At 40.1% G+C, this 22342-nt stretch overlaps 1 protein-coding gene across 6 annotated transcripts in view; it reads right to left on the reverse strand.

Annotated features, from left to right (window-relative positions):
• Positions 1 to 22342, reverse strand: part of mapkbp1 (mitogen-activated protein kinase binding protein 1) — an 81367-nt gene that overhangs the window by 55600 nt on the left and 3425 nt on the right. For all 6 annotated transcript variants that reach the window (XM_067455921.1, XM_067455922.1, XM_067455923.1 and 3 more), the window contains exon 2: positions 20802 to 20893. In XM_067455921.1, coding sequence (XP_067312022.1) covers positions 20802 to 20893 — 92 coding nt within the window. The remainder of the gene's footprint in view (positions 1 to 20801; positions 20894 to 22342) is intronic.

Genomic DNA, 22342 nt, shown 5'->3' on the forward strand with positions numbered 1-22342 from the left:
CCCACTCCAGAGCCCTATTCCGGTGAGCCTAATTTCTGCAGACCATTTCTGACGAAGTGTTCACTGTTCTTCTCACTGCAGCCTATCACCTTTGAGTCCGAAGCGTCCAAGGTGGCCTTCGTACTCACCTTACTCACTGGACGGGCGGCCCAGTGGGGTACGGCGGCGTGGGAGAATCAATTACCATGCTGTGCCTCGTTCCAAGACCTTCAAGAGGAGATGCGGCGAGTGTTCGACCGGGCGGTGAGCGGACGAGAGGCCGCTCGCGTGCTGGCTGATCTTCGCCAAGGGGCCGGATCCGTCTCGGACTACTCCATCGAATTCCGAACACTCGCTGCCGAATGCAACTGGAACGAGGAGGCGCAGTGGGACATGTTCCTGCATGGGTTGGCTGACCGTGTCCAGGCGGAGATTTACGCGCTGGACCTGCCTAAGACCCTAGAGGGGCTCATCGACCTGGCCTTACGAGTGGATGCTCGTCTTCATCGTGCGGAGTCAAGAGTTCTACGGTCCAGAGTCCAGAGTCGGCAGGAACGTCCACTGGCGATCGGCGGCGACACGGTCAGTCCGGATTGCCATCACGAACCCATGCAGGTGGGTGGAGCCCGGCTCTCCCGGGAGGAGAGAGAACGCCGGAGGTCCCAGAGGCTGTGCATGTACTGTGGTGGCAACGGTCACTTTCTCAAGGAATGCCCGTAAGTAGGAGGCTACTATCGGGCGGGATCTCCAGGAAGAACGCCTCCTCATCAACTCTCCTCCCGGTGACACTCCAATGGGCAACCCGATCTCATCGCTGCCAAGCACTGTTGGACTCGGGGGCCGAGGGAAGTTTCATTGACTCTCAACTTGCTCACCAGCTGGGGATAACACTCACACCTCTCACCAATCCCATCCATGTCAACGCACTCAACGGTCAAGATTTACCCCGCATCACCCACCGCACGGAACCGTTACGCCTCATCACATCCGGGAATCACTCCGAGGAAATATCCCTGTTTGCTATGGACTCACCTCAGACTCCGGTGGTGTTGGGTCACCCCTGGTTGGTGAAGCACTGCCCGCAGGTGGATTGGGGTAGGAGTGCGATCCTGGCATGGAGTAAGGAGTGTTATGCCTCTTGTCTTGTCTCTGCCTGTTCGTCTGTTTCTAGTGTTGTTTTACAGGAGGAGCCGGTGAATTTGTCTAACGTGCCCGCTGAGTACCTCGATCTGAAGGAAGTGTTCAGTAAGTCCCGAGCTGCCTCTCTACCTCCGCACCGTCCCTACGACTGTGCTATAGATTTACTGCCAGGTACGTCTCCGCCTAAGGGCAAGTTATACTCTCTCTCGATTCCTGAGAGGGAGGCCATGGAGAAATACATTTCTGATTCACTAGCAGCTGGGTTCATTCGTCAATCTTCTTCTCCAGCGGGGGCGGGGTTCTTTTTCGTTGGTAAGAAGGATGGTTCTCTGCGACCTTGCATTGATTACCGAGGGCTGAACAACATTACGGTAAAGAATACCTACCCTTTGCCGTTAATGTCTTCAGCCTTCGAGAGGTTGCAGGGAGCATCGTTTTTCACGAAATTGGATTTACGTAATGCTTATCATTTGGTTCGCATAAGAGAGGGGGATGAATGGAAGACTGCGTTTAACACCCCTAGGGGCCATTTTGAATACTTGGTCATGCCCTTCGGGCTGTCCAACTCCCCTGCCGTTTTCCAAGCACTCGTCAATGACGTGCTGAGAGACATGGTAGATCAGTTCATTTATGTCTACCTGGACGACATACTGATATTTTCGTCGTCTCTCCAGGAACACGTTCAGCACGTCAGATGAGTGCTCCAGAGGTTGCTAGTGAATGGGCTTTTTGTCAAGGCGGAGAAATGCGATTTTCATGCACAGTCTGTTCCTTTCCTAGGTTACATCATCTCGTCCGAGGGAATACGCATGGATCCCGATAAGGTTAAGGCTGTGGTAGAGTGGCCAAGTCCAGATTCCCGTAAGGCCCTACAGCGGTTTCTGGGGTTCGCCAACTTCTACCGGCATTTCATTCGCAATTTCAGCCAACTAGCCGCACCTCTGACTGCCTTGACCTCTCCCAAGACTACGTTCAGGTGGTCTAATGCCGCCGAGGCGGCATTTTCCAACCTGAAGAGCCGCTTCGTTTCGGCTCCCATCCTGATTACCCCTGATCCATCACGTCAGTTCGTGGTAGAGGTCGACGCGTCAGAGGTGGGGATAGGAGCGGTTCTTTCCCAGCGTTCTTCCTCGGATGACAAGATGCACCCATGCGCGTTTCTTTCTCATCGTCTATCGCCGGCCGAACGCAATTATGACATTGGTAATAGAGAGTTGTTGGCAGTAAAGTTCGCGTTGGAAGAATGGCGTCACTGGTTAGAAGGGTCAGGGGTGCCTTTTATAGTCTGGACCGATCACAAGAATTTGGAATATATCAGAACTGCTAAAAGGCTTAACTCTAGGCAGGCTCGGTGGGCCCTATTTTTCGGTCGCTTCGATTTTTCGCTTTCATACCGGCCGGGTTCGAAAAACATCAAGCCCGACGCGTTGTCTCGTGTTTTTGACCGTTCCGAACGCCCGTCTACTCCCGAGTGTATTTTACCGGAGAACATCATTGTTTCCACACTCACATGGGAGATCGAGTCGAAGGTCCAAGCGGCCTTAGAAGGGGTAACGCCTCCGCCCGGTGGGCCACCGAGTCGTTTATTTGTGCCAGAGGGGCTACGTTCAGACGTCATCCGTTGGGGTCATTGTTCTAACGTAGCATGCCATCCAGGAGCTAATCGCACCAGTTTTTTGGTCAAGCAACGGTTCTGGTGGCCAACTATGGCTCGTGACATCCGAGATTTTGTTTTGGCTTGTTCGGTCTGTGCCACAGGTAAGACTTCCAATCGCCCTCCAGATGGGTTACTCCAACCGCTGTCTGTTCCTTCGAGACCCTGGTCCCACATAGCGCTAGATTTTGTAACCGCCCTCCCACCCTCCCAAGGCAAGACGGTGGTTTTAACCGTCGTGGACCGGTTCTCGAAGGCAACTCATTTTATCCCCTTGGCCAAATTACCTTCTGCCAAGGAGACAGCGGTGGCTGTCATAGACCAGGTCTTTCGCTTACATGGCCTCCCGATAGATGTGGTCTCTGACAGGGGGCCCCAATTTGTGTCCAAATTCTGGCGTGAGTTTTGTAGATTGCTGGGGGCGACGGTTAGTCTGTCTTCGGGTTTCCATCCCCAGAGCAATGGGCAGACGGAGCGAGCCAATCAGGATCTTGAGAGAGTGTTACGATGTATGGTTGCCAAGAATCCTTCCTCCTGGAGCCAACAACTCTCTATGGTGGAGTACGCACACAATTCGTTACCAGTATCATCCACGGGCCTCACTCCGTTTGAAGCTAGTATAGGGTACCAGCCACCTATTTTTCCCAGTCTGGAATCCGAAGTCGCGGTCCCCTCCGCTCACGCCTTCGTCCAGAGGTGCCGTCGCACATGGACCAGAGCCCGCGAGACTCTGCTCCAAGTGGGAGCACGCACCAAGGCTAAGGCCGATCGCCACCGGTCGAAGCCACCCGTTTACGTCGTAGGCCAAAAAGTGTGGCTTTCTACCAAGAATATTCCGATCCGCGCCGTTAGCAATAAGTTAGCTCCCAAATTTATTGGCCCGTTCACTGTCACCAAGATCATTAATCCGGTGGCAGTCCGCCTCAAACTCCCTCCAGTGTACAGGAGGATCCATTCCGTATTCCATGTTTCCAAATTAAAACCTGTGTTTCATTCACCTATTAATCCGCCGGTCCCGGTTCCTCCACCGCCGCGTCTCGTAGATGGGGAACCAACATATTCGGTTAATCGTATCCTGGACTCGAGACGGAGGGGACGCGGATTTCAGTATTTGGTGGACTGGGAAGGTTACGGTCCGGAGGAGAGAAGTTGGGTTCCTGCTAGGGACATTCTGGATCACTCTCTTATCGATGATTTCAATCGACAGGTAGGTCCTCCTGGGAGCGCCAAGAGGCGCTCTTAGGGGGAGGGGTACTGTCACGGTTCATGAATTCACCTGTTCGCCCTGCACTGTGTTATGTGGTACGTGAGTGTTGGTGCATGTGTGTGTGGTGGTGGGCGTGGCAGCTGATTATTTCCCCGCTGATTACAGCACCAGCTGCCACTTGTTTCCTGGGTCTACTTATACCCATTGTCTAGCGTCTTGTGTTTGTCAGATCGTTGTTTTCGTTCCCTGTGTTGGTGTGTGTGGTTGTGTTTGGCATTCTCTCTCTCTCTCCAGCAGGATTGTTGACTTTGCCTGAGTTTGGACTTTGCTTGTTTGTCTCGGAGGATCGCTCTGCTTGCTTTCCAGAGGATCGCTCTTCTCTGCCCTCGAGGATTTTCCTGGCAGATCTCTGACCCGCTCTGCCCTCTGTGGATCTTGCCTTCCCCTCTGCTGAGGGTTCGCCACACACACTCAGGACATCGACTCACACACATAGGACATCGTCACACACGGGATTCGTCACTCTGCAGCGTCCTTCACTCACCATTGCACGGACCCGGGATCGGGTCTGCCCATTGGGATCCTGCGCTACCAGTGCTGACGTCACCATCACCCCATCGAACTCTGACTCTCTTTCTTCTTGCATTGTTATAATAAACGAGTTTGCACTTGCTTTTGAATCCTCTGCCTTTATTCCCGTGACAATCTTCCAACAAATAAATAAATAAATAAATAAAATGCTGAAGTCCCTATAAGAGTGAATTGCTGATACAGAGACAATAAGTGCTTAAACCAGTTTTCACAAAAAAAGAAAGAAAAAAATCACCCTGCCATGCACTTCCTCAAAACCCCAAAGGAGATGAGTCAACCTCTTTCACATAATTATTTTGCAATAAAATAGAAAATAATTTCTAAAAATCATGGTAGCTGTTAGTGAAGGGGATAAATTAGGCAGCAAGTGAACATTTTGTCCTCAAAGTTGATGTGTTAGTCGCAGGGAAAATGGCCAAACGTAAGGATTTGAGCTTGACCAGGATTTGAGTTTGACCAGGGATAAATTGTGACGGCTAGACCACTGAGTCAGAGCATCTCCAAAATTGCAGCTCTTGTGGTGTTCCTGGTCTGCACTGGTCAGTAATGTGTAGAAGTGCTCCAAGGAAGAAACAGTGACGAACCGGCAGCAAAAGGGGTGTTCAAAATTATTCAAATTATATATAAGTGTTTCTTTTGAGATACTTAATAGAAAGTAAACAGGGTATCCTCAAATGTTGCCAAGTCTGCGTTTTTTTGGTTTTGCGCAGGTTGTTTTCCATGTCCGTGGGTTGAAGCGACCTTGATTATGTGAAGAGCCAAGAATGCGAATTTTTGCATGTTGGCATGCAAACATTGCCAAAATAACATTTTACCCCCCAAACGCCATTTTTTAAAAAAAAGCTATTGTTTTGGGCTAGTAGTTGGCGGGTATTGTTTTAAAAACTTGGCAACCCTGTCTGCACATGCGCTGAAATAAACAATCTTTGCCGGTGTTGTAAAAAAAGAAAGAATTTAAGGATACACAGTTACTTACCAACACTATCATCATTTCAGAGAGAAATAGTGAAGGTGAATGCATATACAAACAAGCTCTTCGTTTAGGATTTAAACAAATTCAACCCAAGTGCCTTTGATGACGTGCATGATTACGTTACTGTTTATCATCTGTCAGTCATCGTCTAAAGCCCGCCCTTATGATTTTATTTGTCCGTACAGTTTCTGTTCGGGGATAATTACTCCTCTATTGATCGAGTCCAGACCGAACTGCCCGAGTTTAAATGTTGTGGTCGGGGCTGAGTTCGCCTGGCATCCAGGCTAGCAAAATTACATAAAGGGGAGACTTTATATTGTTTAATAGTGTTTAACGTTTAATTATGTTGGAATAATTAGAACCATTTAAATGACACTGGGTTACCATAGTGGAGAAGAGCGGAGCGATTGCTTAGGCTGTGGACTGAGACAGCACATGTCATTAAAGAGCATTTCAAAGCACTTGACATGTTCATTATGTGCTACTGCTGACTAAGAGAATGAAAGCTAGTTTGTACAGTCTTATAAATCAGTCAAGTGACCACAAAAATATTAAAAAACAAAACAAGCTTGTGATTTGATTAAAGAGGCAGGGTCTCAAGCGCCCCTGTGCATACCACTGTTGTTAGGAAGCCATATTAAAATCATTTTGAGACTACTCAATTGGGTTACTTAAAAATTACTTCATTCCATGATGTTGAAGTTATGTAAACTAATTATGTTTGTTTAACTTAATTAAATCATGTGGAAGCGATGTACATGATTAAATCATGTAAATCCAACACACCTTTTTTTCAGTGCAGGAGTGGGTGATTCTTAGAATAAACTATTGTGAAAGCAGATCAGGCTTCACACAGATAATCAAACGTCTGCTGGGGTGAAACTACATCTTCAGAGTAAAGGTCTCTTCCACTGGCCAAGGTCCAGCTCTATAGGTCAATTTAAACACATACACACACACGCGCGCACACACACAAAGAGAGATCCAAGTGCTCCGCTAGAGTCTTTCTTCTGATGTCAGTAGCAGAGATGAGCAAGACAAAGCCACACAAGCACACAGTCTCCCCCGACCACAAGAAGAGCCGCGTTTGGAATCCGTCAAGTCAAAGCCTCCCTGTCGTCCGGCTCTGTGCTTTACGAGCAAGAGAGGGATAGAACAGATGAGCTCATGTTTCTATAGCACATTACTCATGTCTCCATACACCACTGATGCCAGAGAGAGGCAAACGAGAGCAGGAGCGGACCTTTGTTGTTGGCAAGCAATACCATTAATGGAGCTCCTATGCTATATATAAGCCAACTGCTGATGGGATTGACAGGGCTCGGATCAATGACTATGCAAGCCTGTTGTAAGAGCGTCTGTGGCTCATCCCATTTACAAAGATAAGCTGATATGAATCAGTGCACAGTCAGCAGATATTCCTAACCTTGTATTTACACATGTGACCACCCACTGTTCACTTATGAACCACACTTAAACCTTTCATTGACCTCAATATTGGCAACAGATTTCCAAATCAGTCATTTGGCTGCTTCTGAGCATGTTTTATCAGTCTGCAGTGAAACATAACTGTGTTTACAAAGTACCAGGTTGCTTCAGAGGAAGAACTACAAAAGTTGAGGTTCGCTGCAACACTGACTCCTTAATAAAAAATGTATTAGGTATTATGAACTACAATGTACATTACATTAAAAGTATTTATTAATCACAAATGCATTAGCTAACATGAACACTATATTTTTACAACCTCTCATAATCTTTTTTAATGTTGGATTATAAAAATAAATGTATGTATTGTTAGTTCACAGTGCATTAACTTCATTATTTAGCTGCCTTAAATGTCAAATAAATAAGCTAACAGCACTACTTCTTCCAAGACACTTTTTGAAAAAGGGCAAGCAGGATGGTGTTTTTTCCACAACACAATTAGGTTACACTAAGTCGAGCCAGCAAATGAACCGTAACGAGAGAAATTCTGATTTAATCAGCTAACACCACCAAGGCAGTGATTTGTGTCTAATAAAGTCTTGGGACATGATTCTGTTTTCAAAAATAAACCACACAAGCACTCAAAGCACAGCCTGTTTTTACAGATATCAGAAAGGAAACCAAAAATAATACAGTGCTTATGTTATGAGATGATGTAGGATAAACATCATTGTTTGAGTTGGTATAAACGAAAGCTTGTATTAAACCTTGTAAGTGTCATTTTAGTATTATGTATAAAGCATTATAGTATTTATTGATATTTTGAATTCAGATTTTTTTAGAATTTTATTTTTAGTTTAAGTCATTTATGGTCTTATGTATTTTTATTATTATTTTTCATATTTTTTTTATTTCGTTTTATTTGTAGAAGACATTTGCAAATGTCTTTCAAGCTCTTTTTAGTTTTGGTTTTTCACCTAATAATTATAAGCAGCGGCTATTTACACTTGGTGAAAATAACATTTTCTAAGTGCAAATAGCTGTAGATGCTACTTAAGTGAAATAGCATACAAAATGAAAATAGTGATGTATTCTATTTACACCATGTAATGCATGTAATACATGTAGTATTAGAAATTACATGTCATTTATACTTTATTTTGACAGATACAAAATAAAAAAATAAAAATAGTTGTACCTCAGTATTAAAGGTGGGGGTAAGTGCTATTCAATGAAAAAGTCATCCCTTCTATCACAAAAACACAAACCGTTCTCATGAACAACTCGATAGTACACAAGCACACAGTCCAACTAACGACATATTACAATTATGACACGATTAGAGTTATAGCGATCACAAAAACACAAACCGTTCTCATGAACAACTCGATAGTACACAAGCACACAGTCCAACTAACGACATATTACAATTATGACAAGATTAGAGTTATAGCGATCACAAAATCACAAACTGTTCTCATGAACAACTCAATAGCATGAGCCGACAGTTCAACTAACAACATATTACAATTATGACAAGATTAGAGATAGCGATCAAACTGTTCTCATGAACAACTCTATAGAACACAAGTGCGACAGTCCAGCTAACGACATATTACAATTATGGCTGGATAAGGGTTATATAGATCATGAAAAGATTAAACAAACATTTATTAGGAGTATAGTATCTTACTTGTCGGAGACATTGTGTGAGCTGATGCTTGAAGCACACAGTGATAAGATTTAGATACTCCATACGGTGTGGAAATGAACGGGTCTTTATCATCACTGAAGTGAGACACAATACGATCGCAAATGGACTAACAAGTGAACATGACACACGAGCATAGTCAAGCAGCATATATTAGGCCAGTTCTCAGCTAATGTCCGTCATGTGTGACTCGTGTGTTTTGAATAATGACGTGCACAGAGCGAGAGCGAGCGCTCTTCTCACCATCAATAGTAGACACGCCCCTTACCTGCTGATTGGCTACAAGTTTGTTATTCCACTCGGCCCGTGTCCTTTTTCTAAAACGGTTTTGAAATAACACTTACCCCACATTTAACAGGATGCAATAATAAGATAGAGTGTAAATGATTATTTAATAAAATTATTAAATGGATGCCGGCTCAATGGGACAATAAAAGCCCTTCCTACACCTACCCCTAACCCTACCCAATAAATAAAATATAAACATTTCGTTAGCTGCTTTTTATTGAAAGTAAATGCCTTTACGATGCACTGTAAACAAAATGCAGGTCTCAAATGCAGGTCTTAATTGCATCAATTCACAGAAATTCTATTTTGCCAACTGGAAAATCTAGATGTGATCAAGTCCCTAGAAATTTTTCAATTAGATTTTTTTTTTTTTTTTTTACAGTGTGTGATATGTGATGGAAAAAAGGGAGAAGAGCGAGCTCGCCAAAGGTGAATTTGAACCTAGGTTGATCGTCAAAACCTTAAGCTTAAGATACTTAAGCCTTACGATTTATTGACTATGCCACTGAAGACGTTGAAATACAAACTTCTTTTTTGTAATCTTTTTTGGCCCTACCAGGCAATGTTAGACGGAGCTAGTGCAAATAGCGCTTACCAACAAGGCACGCTTTTTGCACTTGTTGTAAATAGACACTCCGATATTCATATTAGTAACACTTTATTTCGATAGTCAACTTTAGACTTTTCAACTACATGTCAAATGACTCATTAGACTTTTAGTAGATTATTCAGCTTAATATCTACTTTTTTGTGATGCTCCCCGAACAGACATTGTACTGACAAAGTAACTTTGCAACTATATGTCAACTAATTATAACACTTAACCCTAACCAACCAGTCTACTTTTACTACACTAACACTCTGAGAGTTAGACATGTAGTAGACAACGTTACTTATAGTCAACAGAATGTGTTAAAGGGAATATCAAAATAAAGTGAAGCCTTTATATTTTATTTTAACTTTATATCAATTACCAAAAGCAATCACTCAATCATTCAAAACTTAAATTTGTACTTCAATCAGAAAACAACCACAATCAGTCTAGATCTTTAAAAGGACTTGCATTTTACTAATCTAGACACAATTTCACCACCTGAAATCAACAACAACTCAAACGAAAACAATAATTTGTGTGTCAATATTTTTTATGGTAATGAGAGATGCATGTTCCCTCTGGCACACATTTCAACACAGACCCGTCTCTTCCCCAGAGCCTGATTTGGGAAAATCATTGTAGAGGTTGAACCAGGATAATAAAGTTGTTTCTCTCCAGTGAAACAAGAGCAGAATGCCCAAACTCTCAGTCATCTACTCAAGTGTGACTAAAGATTCACTGCACAGAACCAATGAGAAGGTTCAAGTTACTTTATACACAAAATGTCCACTGTCTCACCACATTATTAACAGTAGATCACAGTTTAAGCCTAGAACTAAACTGAAATTTCTATGAAAATCTGCCGTTTTCTATAGAACCTGAATTGTATCATTGTATACTTTTTTTCTTCTTTCTAACATACCCACTTGACAAACTTCATGGGAACAGCTCTGCAATGAGGAAGTTTATATGAACTAAGAAACATGTAAGCAAGCAATCCTCATGTTTCTTACATGTGCATGTATTGGTTGTTGTTGTGACACTTGGAAGGGCCCACATGTGCCATCGTGTGCTCCGTGCAGCCCGGAAAAAGCTGATCCAGCTCATTATCTCACCTAGCAGGGGAGTCAAATATGCCAAGTCGAGTGTAGCAGTGCACTGACCGAACAAATGGCTACACACTCCACTGATGTTAGGCCAACATGCATCCTACTCCATGATATCATAAAGTTTTGGTAGCAGCTTGTTAACTAAAGCTAAATATACATGGCAAACTATACATTATCCAAAATAACTAGACAATATGCAAAGCTTGCTGTCAAGTACTTTAAAACTGCAATAGAGCAACCACTTATACAATAGATTTGACATGGTTTGAAAAACCTTTCTTAGGCAAAACTCACAAACGCAATGCTTTTCTAAGGTGTCTGTGTGTTTATTTGTAAAAACGGGCCCTTTGTCTCTAGATATGATTTGAAACCCTTCTTCATTATAAAGAAACCAGTTTCACCCATTTAGATGTCCACCAGGCAAACACTGTCTAATCACTTAGAAAAATAATAGAACAAAAAAATGAGAGATGGGTTACACACTGTAAAAAAAGGCACATTTTGAACTTTTGCAGTACAATTGATTTGAATCTTTAAGTTATTTCAACTTAAATTATGTTAAACTGACTTTAAAACTTAATTTATTTTGATGAGTTAAAACAATGTAAAACATATGTTGTCATAACTTATTGAACATATGTTTTTTTTTTACAGTGTAGTAAATGTAAAAGTTTAATACTTAAGTTTAGAAATGTTAACAAACTTCTAATAGTAAATAAGAGGAAGCATTACCAACTAGCATTTAAAGACAGGTTCAACGGGTTCAAATGAGCTGATTAAATATTTGAGTCAGCATTACTATGAACACCATCAAAAAAACAACCCTCCCCTCATTCTGGAAAATCGTAAAACAAACTCAAAGATGTTGTATGGAAGAGGCTAAAGATAACCAGATCCTAAAGAGCTTGTGTTATTGTCTCTCAGGTTTCACAACTGTTCTGTGTGTGTGTGTGTGTATGTGTGTGTGTGTTGTTTGAGAGAAAAAGTCTGTCTATACATGGGTCCAAGACGAGGCAGATCAAATGTTGTGGCCAGTAAATAAGGACAGTTGTAGTCGTGCTCCATCTGGTGAGTGGGATAAAACAGAGACAGGTGGTGAGGCACACACGCAACATCTCTCTCTATCATAATCAAAGACTTCCAGGAGTATTGCTTTCCAAGACCGAGCCCAGCCGTAAGTCAGGCTATTAGCAGGTCCTCTCCATTGATCCAGGCCTGTTCGCTCCTCAGCTCCAGACAGATGGTGACCAGGATGCCATAATCCTGTGCGTCTGGGCCCAGCAGTCAGCACGCTTTCAGATGGCAGAGGATTATGCACTGTAGGGATGACCTATTACTATGCTGTGCTGAGGCAACCTTCCTTATCTGTCCTTTGCCACCATCATCCCCAACCGGTATTGCAATATTAAGGAGATAACTTTTGGCCACGACTGTATAAGTTTTATTTTATATAAATATGTATAAATGTATTATAAAATGTATTATGTATTATAGTGTGTGTGTGGAGGTGGAGAGCATCACAAGGTCTAATATATATATATATATATATATATATATATATATATATATATATATATATATATATATATATATATATATATATATATATATATATATATATATATATATTTATTTATTTATTTATTTATTTATTTATTATGTGCTATTCATAAGTTTTACATTTGTTGTATCAGAAAACCTTGGATGGTGTTCAAAATCACAATATTATAAGGGGAATAAAATGTTTGATCAGAGCAACTGAGAAAAAACCCTCAATTTAAAGGGTTAGTTCACCCAAAAATGAAATGATGTTAAAAATTACTTAACCTTATGTCGTTCAACACCCGTAAGACCTTATTTTTGTCGAAATCCGATGGCTCAGAAAGGCCTTGATTTACACCAATGTCATTTCCTCTCTCAAGACTCATAAAAGGCACTACATCATTACAAAAGTCCATCTCACTACTGTGGCTCTACAATAACTTTATGAAGAAACAAGAATATTTTTTGTGCACAAAAAAATTATTAATTAGCGACTTATAAAGTGATGGGCTGATTTCAAAACAAAGTTTCGAATGGTAATAAATCTGTGAATCGATTCAGGATTTGGATCGCCAGTGTCATGTGACTTCAGCAGTTTGACACACGATTTGAATCATGAATCAATACACTGATTCATAACGGTTCAAGACTTTTGAAATCGGCCCATCACTATACAAGTCATTATTTAGTTTTTTTTTGCACGTAAAAACTATTCTTGTACCTTCATAAAATGATTGTAGAGCCACTGTAGTGAGATGGGCTGTGTAATGACGTCTTTAGTGCCTTTTATGAGTCTTGAGAGAGGAAATGACATTGGTGTCAATGAAGGCCTGTCTGAGCCATCGGATTTCATTAAAAGTATCTTTATAATGAACGACACTAGGGTAAGTAATTAATGACAGAATTTTCATTTTTTGTTGACCTAACCCTTTCAAAAAGACTTGCAAGATGACCTGACGAAAGGAGAAAAAAAACTATTTGAATGGAAAGAATAAGAAGAACACTAGACAAGCATGGCCTTCATATTGGGACCAAATGTAGTCGTGACCAAGAAGAACATAAAAGGCAGACTAAAATTCATTTGGATAGAACTGTGGAGTTCTAGAAGAATGTTCTATGGAGTGACGTAACCAAACAGGAACTGGATCAGCGGTGTGTCTGGTGCAAAAAAGGCAAATCTTATGAGCAGAAGAACACTATCTCTATGGTCAAACACAGAGGCGGTCCAGTCTTTTTATGGGGGTGCTTTGCTGTTGCAGGAAGAGGACGTTTTTCCAAGCGAGGAATGGGCCGAGATTGAAGCAGAGAGTTGACAGAAGCTTCTCAGCACTTACAAGAGCCGTTTATTTTAGGTTATAAAGAACAAAAGATTCTGCAAAAAAATTGATTTTTATTACTGATAACTGATTACTGATGCCTCTGGTGAATTGTTTTCCTAAAATGTTGTGTTTTATCTTGCAGGTCAAGGGGGTTGAATATTGCAACTGTGTATAATATAAGACATGCATATACAGTCAAGGCCAAAATTGAAGACCAGCCTAGGGAAATATGTAAAAGAATTTTTAAAGGTGAAATGTTTGCTTTGGTAGACTTTTACATAAAATATTGCCTCTTTATGTCCTGTTCAATTTACAACTCATGAAAATAAGTTTGGGTAAGAAATCATCTAGGATCACAGATGGCAACAAACATTTCTTATTTAAAGCTACCATGATCACTAAAAACCCTGTGGAAAACACCGTTGGTAAAGGGATTCCAGTGCTTACTTTCAGATAGACCGGCCCTGCAAATAGCCTTCCCTTTCCGCAGTGACCTTCAAGGGAGTTAAACTGATGGCTAGAGAGAATGCATCGACTTTGTGTGTGTGTGTGGGGGGGGGGCATGTTTTTATAAAATATGAGGACTCAAATGTATAATAATGACATAGGTTTGACATAGGTATTACAAGGAGAGGGTGTAATATGAGAACATTGGCCATGTCCCCATATTTCAAAATGCTTATAAATCATACCGGATGAGATTTTTTTAGAAAGTAAAAATGCAGAATGTTTCCTGTGATGGGTAGGTTTAGGGGTAGGGGCAGTGTAGGGGGATAGAAAATACGGTTTGTAAGGTAGAAAAACCATTGCGCTTATGGAATTTGTGTGTGTGTGTGTGTGTGTGTGCGTGTGTGTGTGTGTGTGTGTGTGTGTGTTAAAAAAAACCTTATCGATACACTTTTACAAGTAGCCTAGCCAACAGCATGTACAACACAAAAATGTTCAATTATTGTCCACAAAGGCTTTTTCAAGTACATGACAGCAGACTCAAAGAGTAAAAATGATACTTTTAATCTATCCTAACATGATCTCCAGCTTGAGTGGCTTCTACTTGTTTCGTATTCCCACGGGTGTCTTTAGATTGCGGCTCTCCTCTCTGAGCGTGAGATGTCATTAGAGAGTGTGTGTGTGGAGCCGGAGAGCCTCACGAGCGCTGAATACTGCAATGCAGCAGAGAGAAAGACCACACACACCACTGCTAAACTATCTACTCTATTCCTACAACCTTCCTTTATTTTTTCACTCAGCTCATGTCCCCCTTTCCTTCCTTCCTTACATCTGTCATCATCTTTTCATTCATTTCCCCTCATCACATTGGTCGTTCAGCTCTACTGACCCACTTTTCCGCAGTGCTCAAGGGGCGAGAGACTGTGACACACATTTTTATGCATCCATGATTAACACAGAAGTTTATTCATTACGCTCATATCTATTCTACAGTGACCGCCGCATTACACCAGAGCTCATTCATCATTCAAACTCTCAAATACAGTTCGCTGATGTTCCTGCATGCAGAAATGGATAGTTTAGCACAGGGGGCATATTATTATAAACGACCTTGTAGATTTTCAATAAATCGATCCGTTTACTTCAGTACGTGTGGTCCATACATAAAAATTATTGGTTTTTTTGGCTGTGGCTGTGATAACACAGTATTGAAAGCTATACAGAGATTTTAATGCAAACTAAAACCCAACAGGTGCAACCTTAACTTCCTGATAAATGCTGATAAACGAAAAAAAGACGAATGTCACTTAGCTTGCAATGTCTGCTTCTGGTTTGTCCTGTTTTTACTGGCTTTGCGGAAGAGTCCATCCTAAAGCACACATAAACCATCTACCCCTCAGAATAGCACTGACATTATACTGTTCAACAATTCCTAATATGGAGTTTTACAGTATTTTGCCTCAAGACAAAGAGTAAAAACATTGTAAGAATCACGACAGTGTGTTTAAATAGAATGATTTGGAATGGAATGATTGGCTCAATGTGTGTGTGTGTGTGTGTGTGTGTGTGTGTGTGTGTGTGTGTGTGTGTGTGTGTGTGTGTGTGTGTGTGTGTGTGTGTGCATGCGTGTTCCTGGTAAAACCTGCATTTCCCCCACTTAAGATAGTAACACCACTTCTTTTTGACATTGTGAGGACATTTTTCGGTCCCCATTAGGAAAACAACTAATAGGCTAAATCATGCTAAATTACGTTTATTTTTTATTTTTGGAAAATGTAAAAATGCAGGGAGTTTACTGTGAGGGTTGTGTTTAGGGGTAGCGTTAGGGCATAGAATAAACAGTTTGTACAGTATAAAAGTCATTATGTCTATGGAAAGACCCCATAACAAATAAAAACGCAACATCTCTGCGTGTGTGTGTGTGTGTGTGTGTGTGTGTGTGTGTGTGTGTGTGTGTGTGTGTGTGTGTGTGTGTGTGTGTGTTCCTGGTAAAACCTGCATTTCCCCCACTTAAGATAGTAACACCACTTCTTTTTGACATTGTGAGGACATTTTTCGGTCCCCATTAGGAAAACAACTAATAGGCTAAATCATGCTAAATTACGTTTATTTTTTATTTTTGGAAAATGTAAAAATGCAGGGAGTTTACTGTGAGGGTTGTGTTTAGGGGTAGCGTTAGGGCATAGAATAAACAGTTTGTACAGTATAAAAGTCATTATGTCTATGGAAAGACCCCATAACAAATAAAAACGCAACATCTCTGCGTGTGTGTGTGTGTGTGTGTGTGTGTGTGTGTGTGTGTGTGTGTGTGTGTGTGTGTGTGTGTGTGTGTGTGTGTGTGTGTGTGTGTGTGTGTGTGTGTGTGGTCCAGAAAATGGGCCACATGCACATGTTATAGGGACAAAATGTGCCCACAAAAATACAATATCCAATATCTTTTCTTTTCAAAATGTCCTTGTTGGGACTTTTTTGGTCCCCACAAGGAAAACAGCTTATAAATCATACTGATGTTTTTGAAAATGTAAAAATACAGACAGTTCTCTGTGATGGTTAGGTTTAGGGTTAAGTAGATAAAATCAACAATATGTACTGTATAAAAATCATTATGTCTATGGAAAGTTCCCATAAAACTCATTAAGAGCAAAACATTCATAATATAATAGAGTAAAAACTAAAAGAAAAACAAATTCACTCCAGTATGATGACCTTATTAAATAACCAAACATACTGGCACCAAAAGTGTGGAGCTGGAGCGATTCTGCTCAAGTGACCCAAATCTTATATCATACTGGCCAGCAAGTTTGCAACATTAGTTTAAAAAAAACATTTAGATGGAACCAGAGTGTCCTTTACAAACTAATCCTTGCAGAAATGTGCTCGTTCAGGTAGAATTCATGAAAACAGGACAGGTCCCAGCAGAAAGCTTCATCTTTAATTAATATATTACAGTCCAGATGGAGTCTACTCTTTAAGACCTAAAAATACTTTCAAATTTCACTACTGAGTTACTCTAATATTAATAATCCAAGATTTGATTTAATATCAAATGCGTTAAATCACTCTGACCTTACATCAGTCTTATAGGCAGATGACATTCAAGGTCATGGTTAAATCTGCAGGACAACACACTGCTGGGGAACATCCGACAATTTGTGAAGGACTAGAACTACAACAATGCAGACTTGATTCCGTTTTATTTACAGGAGCTACATTCAAATTGATGAGCACATGCACTCGAATGAATTACAGCACCATAATACTCAACCTCGGATAACCTGACATTTGTTTATAGCATCGGTAAAGTCTTCAAACAATAAAAATGCATTTCTGGCTTGGTATCTAATATACATGTGGGGTCTGTCTGTCTGTGACAGCTGCATAAGCCTGCACTAATTTTCCAACCTATAGCAAGCCAAGACATCTGCACCAAATGCTCGCTTGGCTCAATCATACTGCTGACTTAGCATAGGGTGGGGTTTGTTATGGGAGCTGTGAGCCTTAAAAATAAGAAGAGTACTTCTACTTTCCTATACTGCAGTCAATAGATTGCAGATAGTAGGACAGTTTGTTTAATATTTCATGTCTTAAGGTTCTTTCTGGTCAGGTCACGTCTAATTTTTCATAACCTAAGTATTTTATCAGCTGAATGATCAACACCCAGAGATAAAACAACTGACAACTTTATATTAATTCCAATGAGGCGATGGAAAATGTGGTTATGGATATTGAAGATGCATAGTAACAATTTTACCTTGATTCTAGGGTTGGCCACCAAACAAAGCTCAAGAGGAAATATATGAAATCAAAATGAATAGTATTGCCTTTCTTAATACATGTTCCTGGTCCTGCAGTCTATTAAGTCAATTTTAAAATTGACTAAACAGTGATCTATGACATACAAGACAACAATTGATTGTGGTCTTCTTCAAGCTACTAAGTGAATCGATCTTTATTGTCACATACATTCATAAATAATGATATTATAGATATACAGTTCAAAAGCTTGGGATCTTCAAATTATTCTAAGTTGAGTCTATGTTGATTTGGTGCTCAGGAAACATTTCTTACTGTTAATGTTGAAAACAGTTTTTGTGGAAACTGTGATGCATGTTTTCCAGGAGACTTTGATGAATAAAAAGTTCAAAAGAACAGCATTCACTTGAAATATAACTCTTTTGGGACACTATCACTTTTTCAATTCTATCAATTCTTACTGACCCCAAACTTTTGAACTATAGTGTATGCATTGCATGTATACAGTATATTGATGATTACTTCATTTCCAAACTTGTGACATGCTATGGCAAAAGACAGTTAGGAATTTAGTTCAGAGCACTAGAGTTTAACTAGTTAATCAGATTACAAGTACCATGTGATGGAAGAAGATGAAGGTTTTTCTTCATACTGTATATATAGACAGCATAGCTGGCATACCATAGCTTGGCAGAGTAAAGGTTTGGAACTTGGGCTGCTTGATTATGCCAAAAAATTATAAATCACGATTATTGGTGAATCAAAGTCATAATGAGTAATTTTGAGTAATTTTACATTTGAGTAATTTTCCTACAAGGGATAGTTCACAATTATCAATACTTCAGCAAAAACTAACTACGTTAACTAAATGTAAGAAAAGGGTCCTCAAAATAATTACATAAACAACTTATTACAAACAAAAAGGACAAGTAAATACAAAAGAACGATTTAAACAGTGTTATACGTTTTTCAGATGTAACAGTGGTATTCAGATAAGTAATATAACACTGCGTAGTCTGTTATATCTTTATTAAAGCTACTTAAGTTATTCAGTCAAGATCAGTGGGTGCATTTACATGCACGTTCTTAAGCCGATTATGTCGAATAAGCCGACAATGAACACGGTCATGTTAACGCGGTAACCCGTTTTCTTTTATCAGAGTAAGGTCATAAATGCATAAGCATACACCGATCGGAACAGGTAGTTTTTTGCCTCTTACACCTATATATATATATATATATATATATATATATCACAAACGCAGACTCTTTTATGACCCAGAAAACTGTAAAGATTCTCTTCTTGTGCAGCAGAAGTAGAAGAGGTTCAGTCAAAACGCTGCATCTGTAACTGCATGAGAGATAATATGAGCCGTAAATCTCCCGCTGACACGGTGTGCGCGTTATTTAAAATCACAACTGACGTAACATTTGGAATACTCCGAGTCAGATACGGACATTTTTATGTTTGACTTTACTAGGAAATAACTTGGTTTATTAATAAAGTCATGTAAACGCGGTTTACTTGCATTATAATTTTACTGGTTTGTATGTAAACAGGGAAAACTGATTATTTCAATAAGCTGATTTTTTTGAGTTATCACCTTACTGGTGTGTATGTAAACAGTGAGTGATTGTCCTTGGTAATTTGTTGTTTGATTATGATTAATGACAGACTGCAGCAAGTTTATTAGGCTGCGATCATTATAAGAGCTATGCATGGATCCAATATGGTGTTACACAGTGTTTTCTTTCTCAAATGTATACGTTTACAACATAACCACTGTGTTTACGTGAATACTCTCCAAAAAGGCATTTTGACATTTTCGTGTTTTTTTTTTTTTTGCCTTTCATGACAACTGTGAGGGGGTTCTTATTTTATAACTCATACGTTTACATTATATAAAGCCTTTAAGTCCTGCATAATTAAGGGTGTGTCCATTTTGAGTGACAGGTGGATAGCCGTTTGTCTGCCGTCTGTTAGTAATCACGTCACCTCAGATCCACAACGGTAAATCCACGTTAATCCACCTCATTTTCTGTTATCTGGGAGTGACGCTGCCAAGATGGCAACGGCCAGCTCGACCGTACTTTACGCTTCAGAACTGCTCTTCAGAATCCTCTGGGTGACGTCACAGACTCTATGCCCATATTTTTTCGCACAGCAGACCTATTTGGAACTATAATTCATTCCATTTAATCTATGAAAAGTGAAATAAATAATAGCCTTTCTAAAGTCTTAAGATTTTTTTTTATATCGGTTTCATCGGATTGTCTTGATAATGTGTTCTGCCTTTGAACTTACAAAAAATACTCTGGAACTGTACAGTGACGCCATCAAAAGGTAATCAATGACACTTCTTATATCATGCAACTGTATGATAACCCTTATTTTTACACCATGGCATTAACATGATGCTCCAAGTATTTCAAACAATACTGTGGTATTGCTACGGCACAAAAAAAGGGCATTGTGAGTGGAATAATGCAGATGTGTTTTATTATACATCACAAGGCCAGGTGTACAAGACACGTTTTTTTTTGTCCACTGCCCTAATTCAATCCATTTGGATGGCAAAAAATATCCTAAAATCAAGCTGCATTCATTTGGAGAGAACCGAGCAGCTATAGGATGTTTTGATGGTGGAATTGTTTCCACAAAATGCTAGACTAGCCCCCAGTAGGCTATAGGCCGTATCTGAAGCACAGCCTCAAAATCCTCTTTCAGATCCAGAACTTCCTGTTTGCACCACACCTAATTTCCCTTCGAGAACACTCATATGTTATCAGACTATTATCTCTCTCCTTTTCCTGTCTATAGTCCCTTGTTCGCCAATAGAAATTCCTCCATTGGTCTTCTTGAACGAAGATATTAACACGACTCACTAAGCTCTGTCTTTAGCAATTTGCTGCAAAATGAACCACCTTTTTGTGACTACCTCCACGGTGAGATCTGACTCACCTTTATAGATCATCATCATTCCACTGACTCCATTCACCTAGTTATTTAAGTGTGTCACACAACACTGCTAAAACTGTATATCGTTTAAAACGGAGTTACTCACCCGGCTGGGTAGGCAACCAGTCCTGAGTGTGGATCACATGCCAAAGCACGACTCCCAGCGGAAGTGATTCCCAGAACTTTCTCCAACGTCACCTAAGGAGTTACATGGGAAATGAGAAATAACAAAAGTTATAATGTGCACTATGATATCCATAGTTACAGAGTCTTTAATGTCACACAATGTAAAATGATAACCCAATAGCACAGGAATTTTTTGTTATTTTTTCATAAGAATTTGTATCATGGGAGTTGTACCAAAATGTATGATTATTAAAATATTAAGCATTAAGGTCCCCTAACTCCAACCCTAAACATATGAATGAGTCACCAATTCGCTAAACCGTAAAATAGTTATGGATTGCCGGTCTTAACCCTGTAACATTATTTGAATGTTGCTTAAATAATGAGTTGTTGTTGTTGGAAGAACAATATAGAAATCAAACTAAATGTGAACATCTAAACAAAAGAGCAAAATTACAAATACGTGATGACAAACTCAGTTCTATTTTAGCGAAATGCCAGTTTAATTACATAATTGTTCCATGATTAGACTATGTTCAGTCAATGACTGCAAATAAATTATGTAATTATACTATAGACATCATATCTATTTAGCCAGTAAGAGAGGAGTTGGCAAATTACAGCAGCACATCAGCTGATGTGCAACACATTTATGATAAAGACCACTTATAAAAAATAGTTTATTATGCAAGAGTTTGTTTAAAGAACCCAAGAGACTTTAAATGCCCAAAGTTATGACTCGACTAACTACCGCTCCAAAGTGGTGTCATCTTAAATGGAAATTGTGAGCTAGAAATTTTCCATGAGGCTTTGTTAAAGGGAAAGTTCATCCAAAAATGAAAATTCCATCATCATTTACTCCCCCTCAAGTTGTTTCAAAACTATATGAATTTCTTTCTTTTATTGAACCCAAAAGAAGATATTTTGAAGAATATGGATAACCAAACAGTTTATAGACCCCATTGACTCCCATAGTATGGTGACAGAAAAACTTGGCAGTGGGGCCCAAAATCAACAAAATTTGGTTACCAACATTTTTCAAAATATCCTTTTGAAAATGGAGAATGACATGCTTACAGGTTTGGAATGATGACATAATTTTTATTTCTTGCTGAACTATCCCTTTAAGCAGAGCTGAAACTGCTCAAACTCAAGGCAAAACATAAAATGCATAAAATCTGCAAACAGTTCAATAGCATTTCCATTACAGTGTCCATGTTACAGTACAACTGCACTGAGCAACACATAACGTGCTTGGTGAAACATCCAGAAATTACACAAAGTTGTTGCTATTGCATAAAATATGTACAAGATGAACATCAAAATAGCATCATTCTAGCACATGCATTTTAGCATTTTAAGCATAATACCACATCAGAACTGGCTTATTGAACACGTGTCTGTTCAACATCTGATACCTTTATTCTATGCATTAAAACCTCAGCCAGAACAACTCTTCAAAGCCAGCATGGTCAAGCCTCCTCTAATTCTGCCATCTAAACCATCTTTGCACTATTTTCC

Source organism: Pseudorasbora parva, chromosome 10, assembly GCF_024679245.1.
Source record: "Pseudorasbora parva isolate DD20220531a chromosome 10, ASM2467924v1, whole genome shotgun sequence".
In the NCBI taxonomy this organism is placed as follows: Eukaryota; Metazoa; Chordata; class Actinopteri; order Cypriniformes; family Gobionidae; genus Pseudorasbora; species Pseudorasbora parva.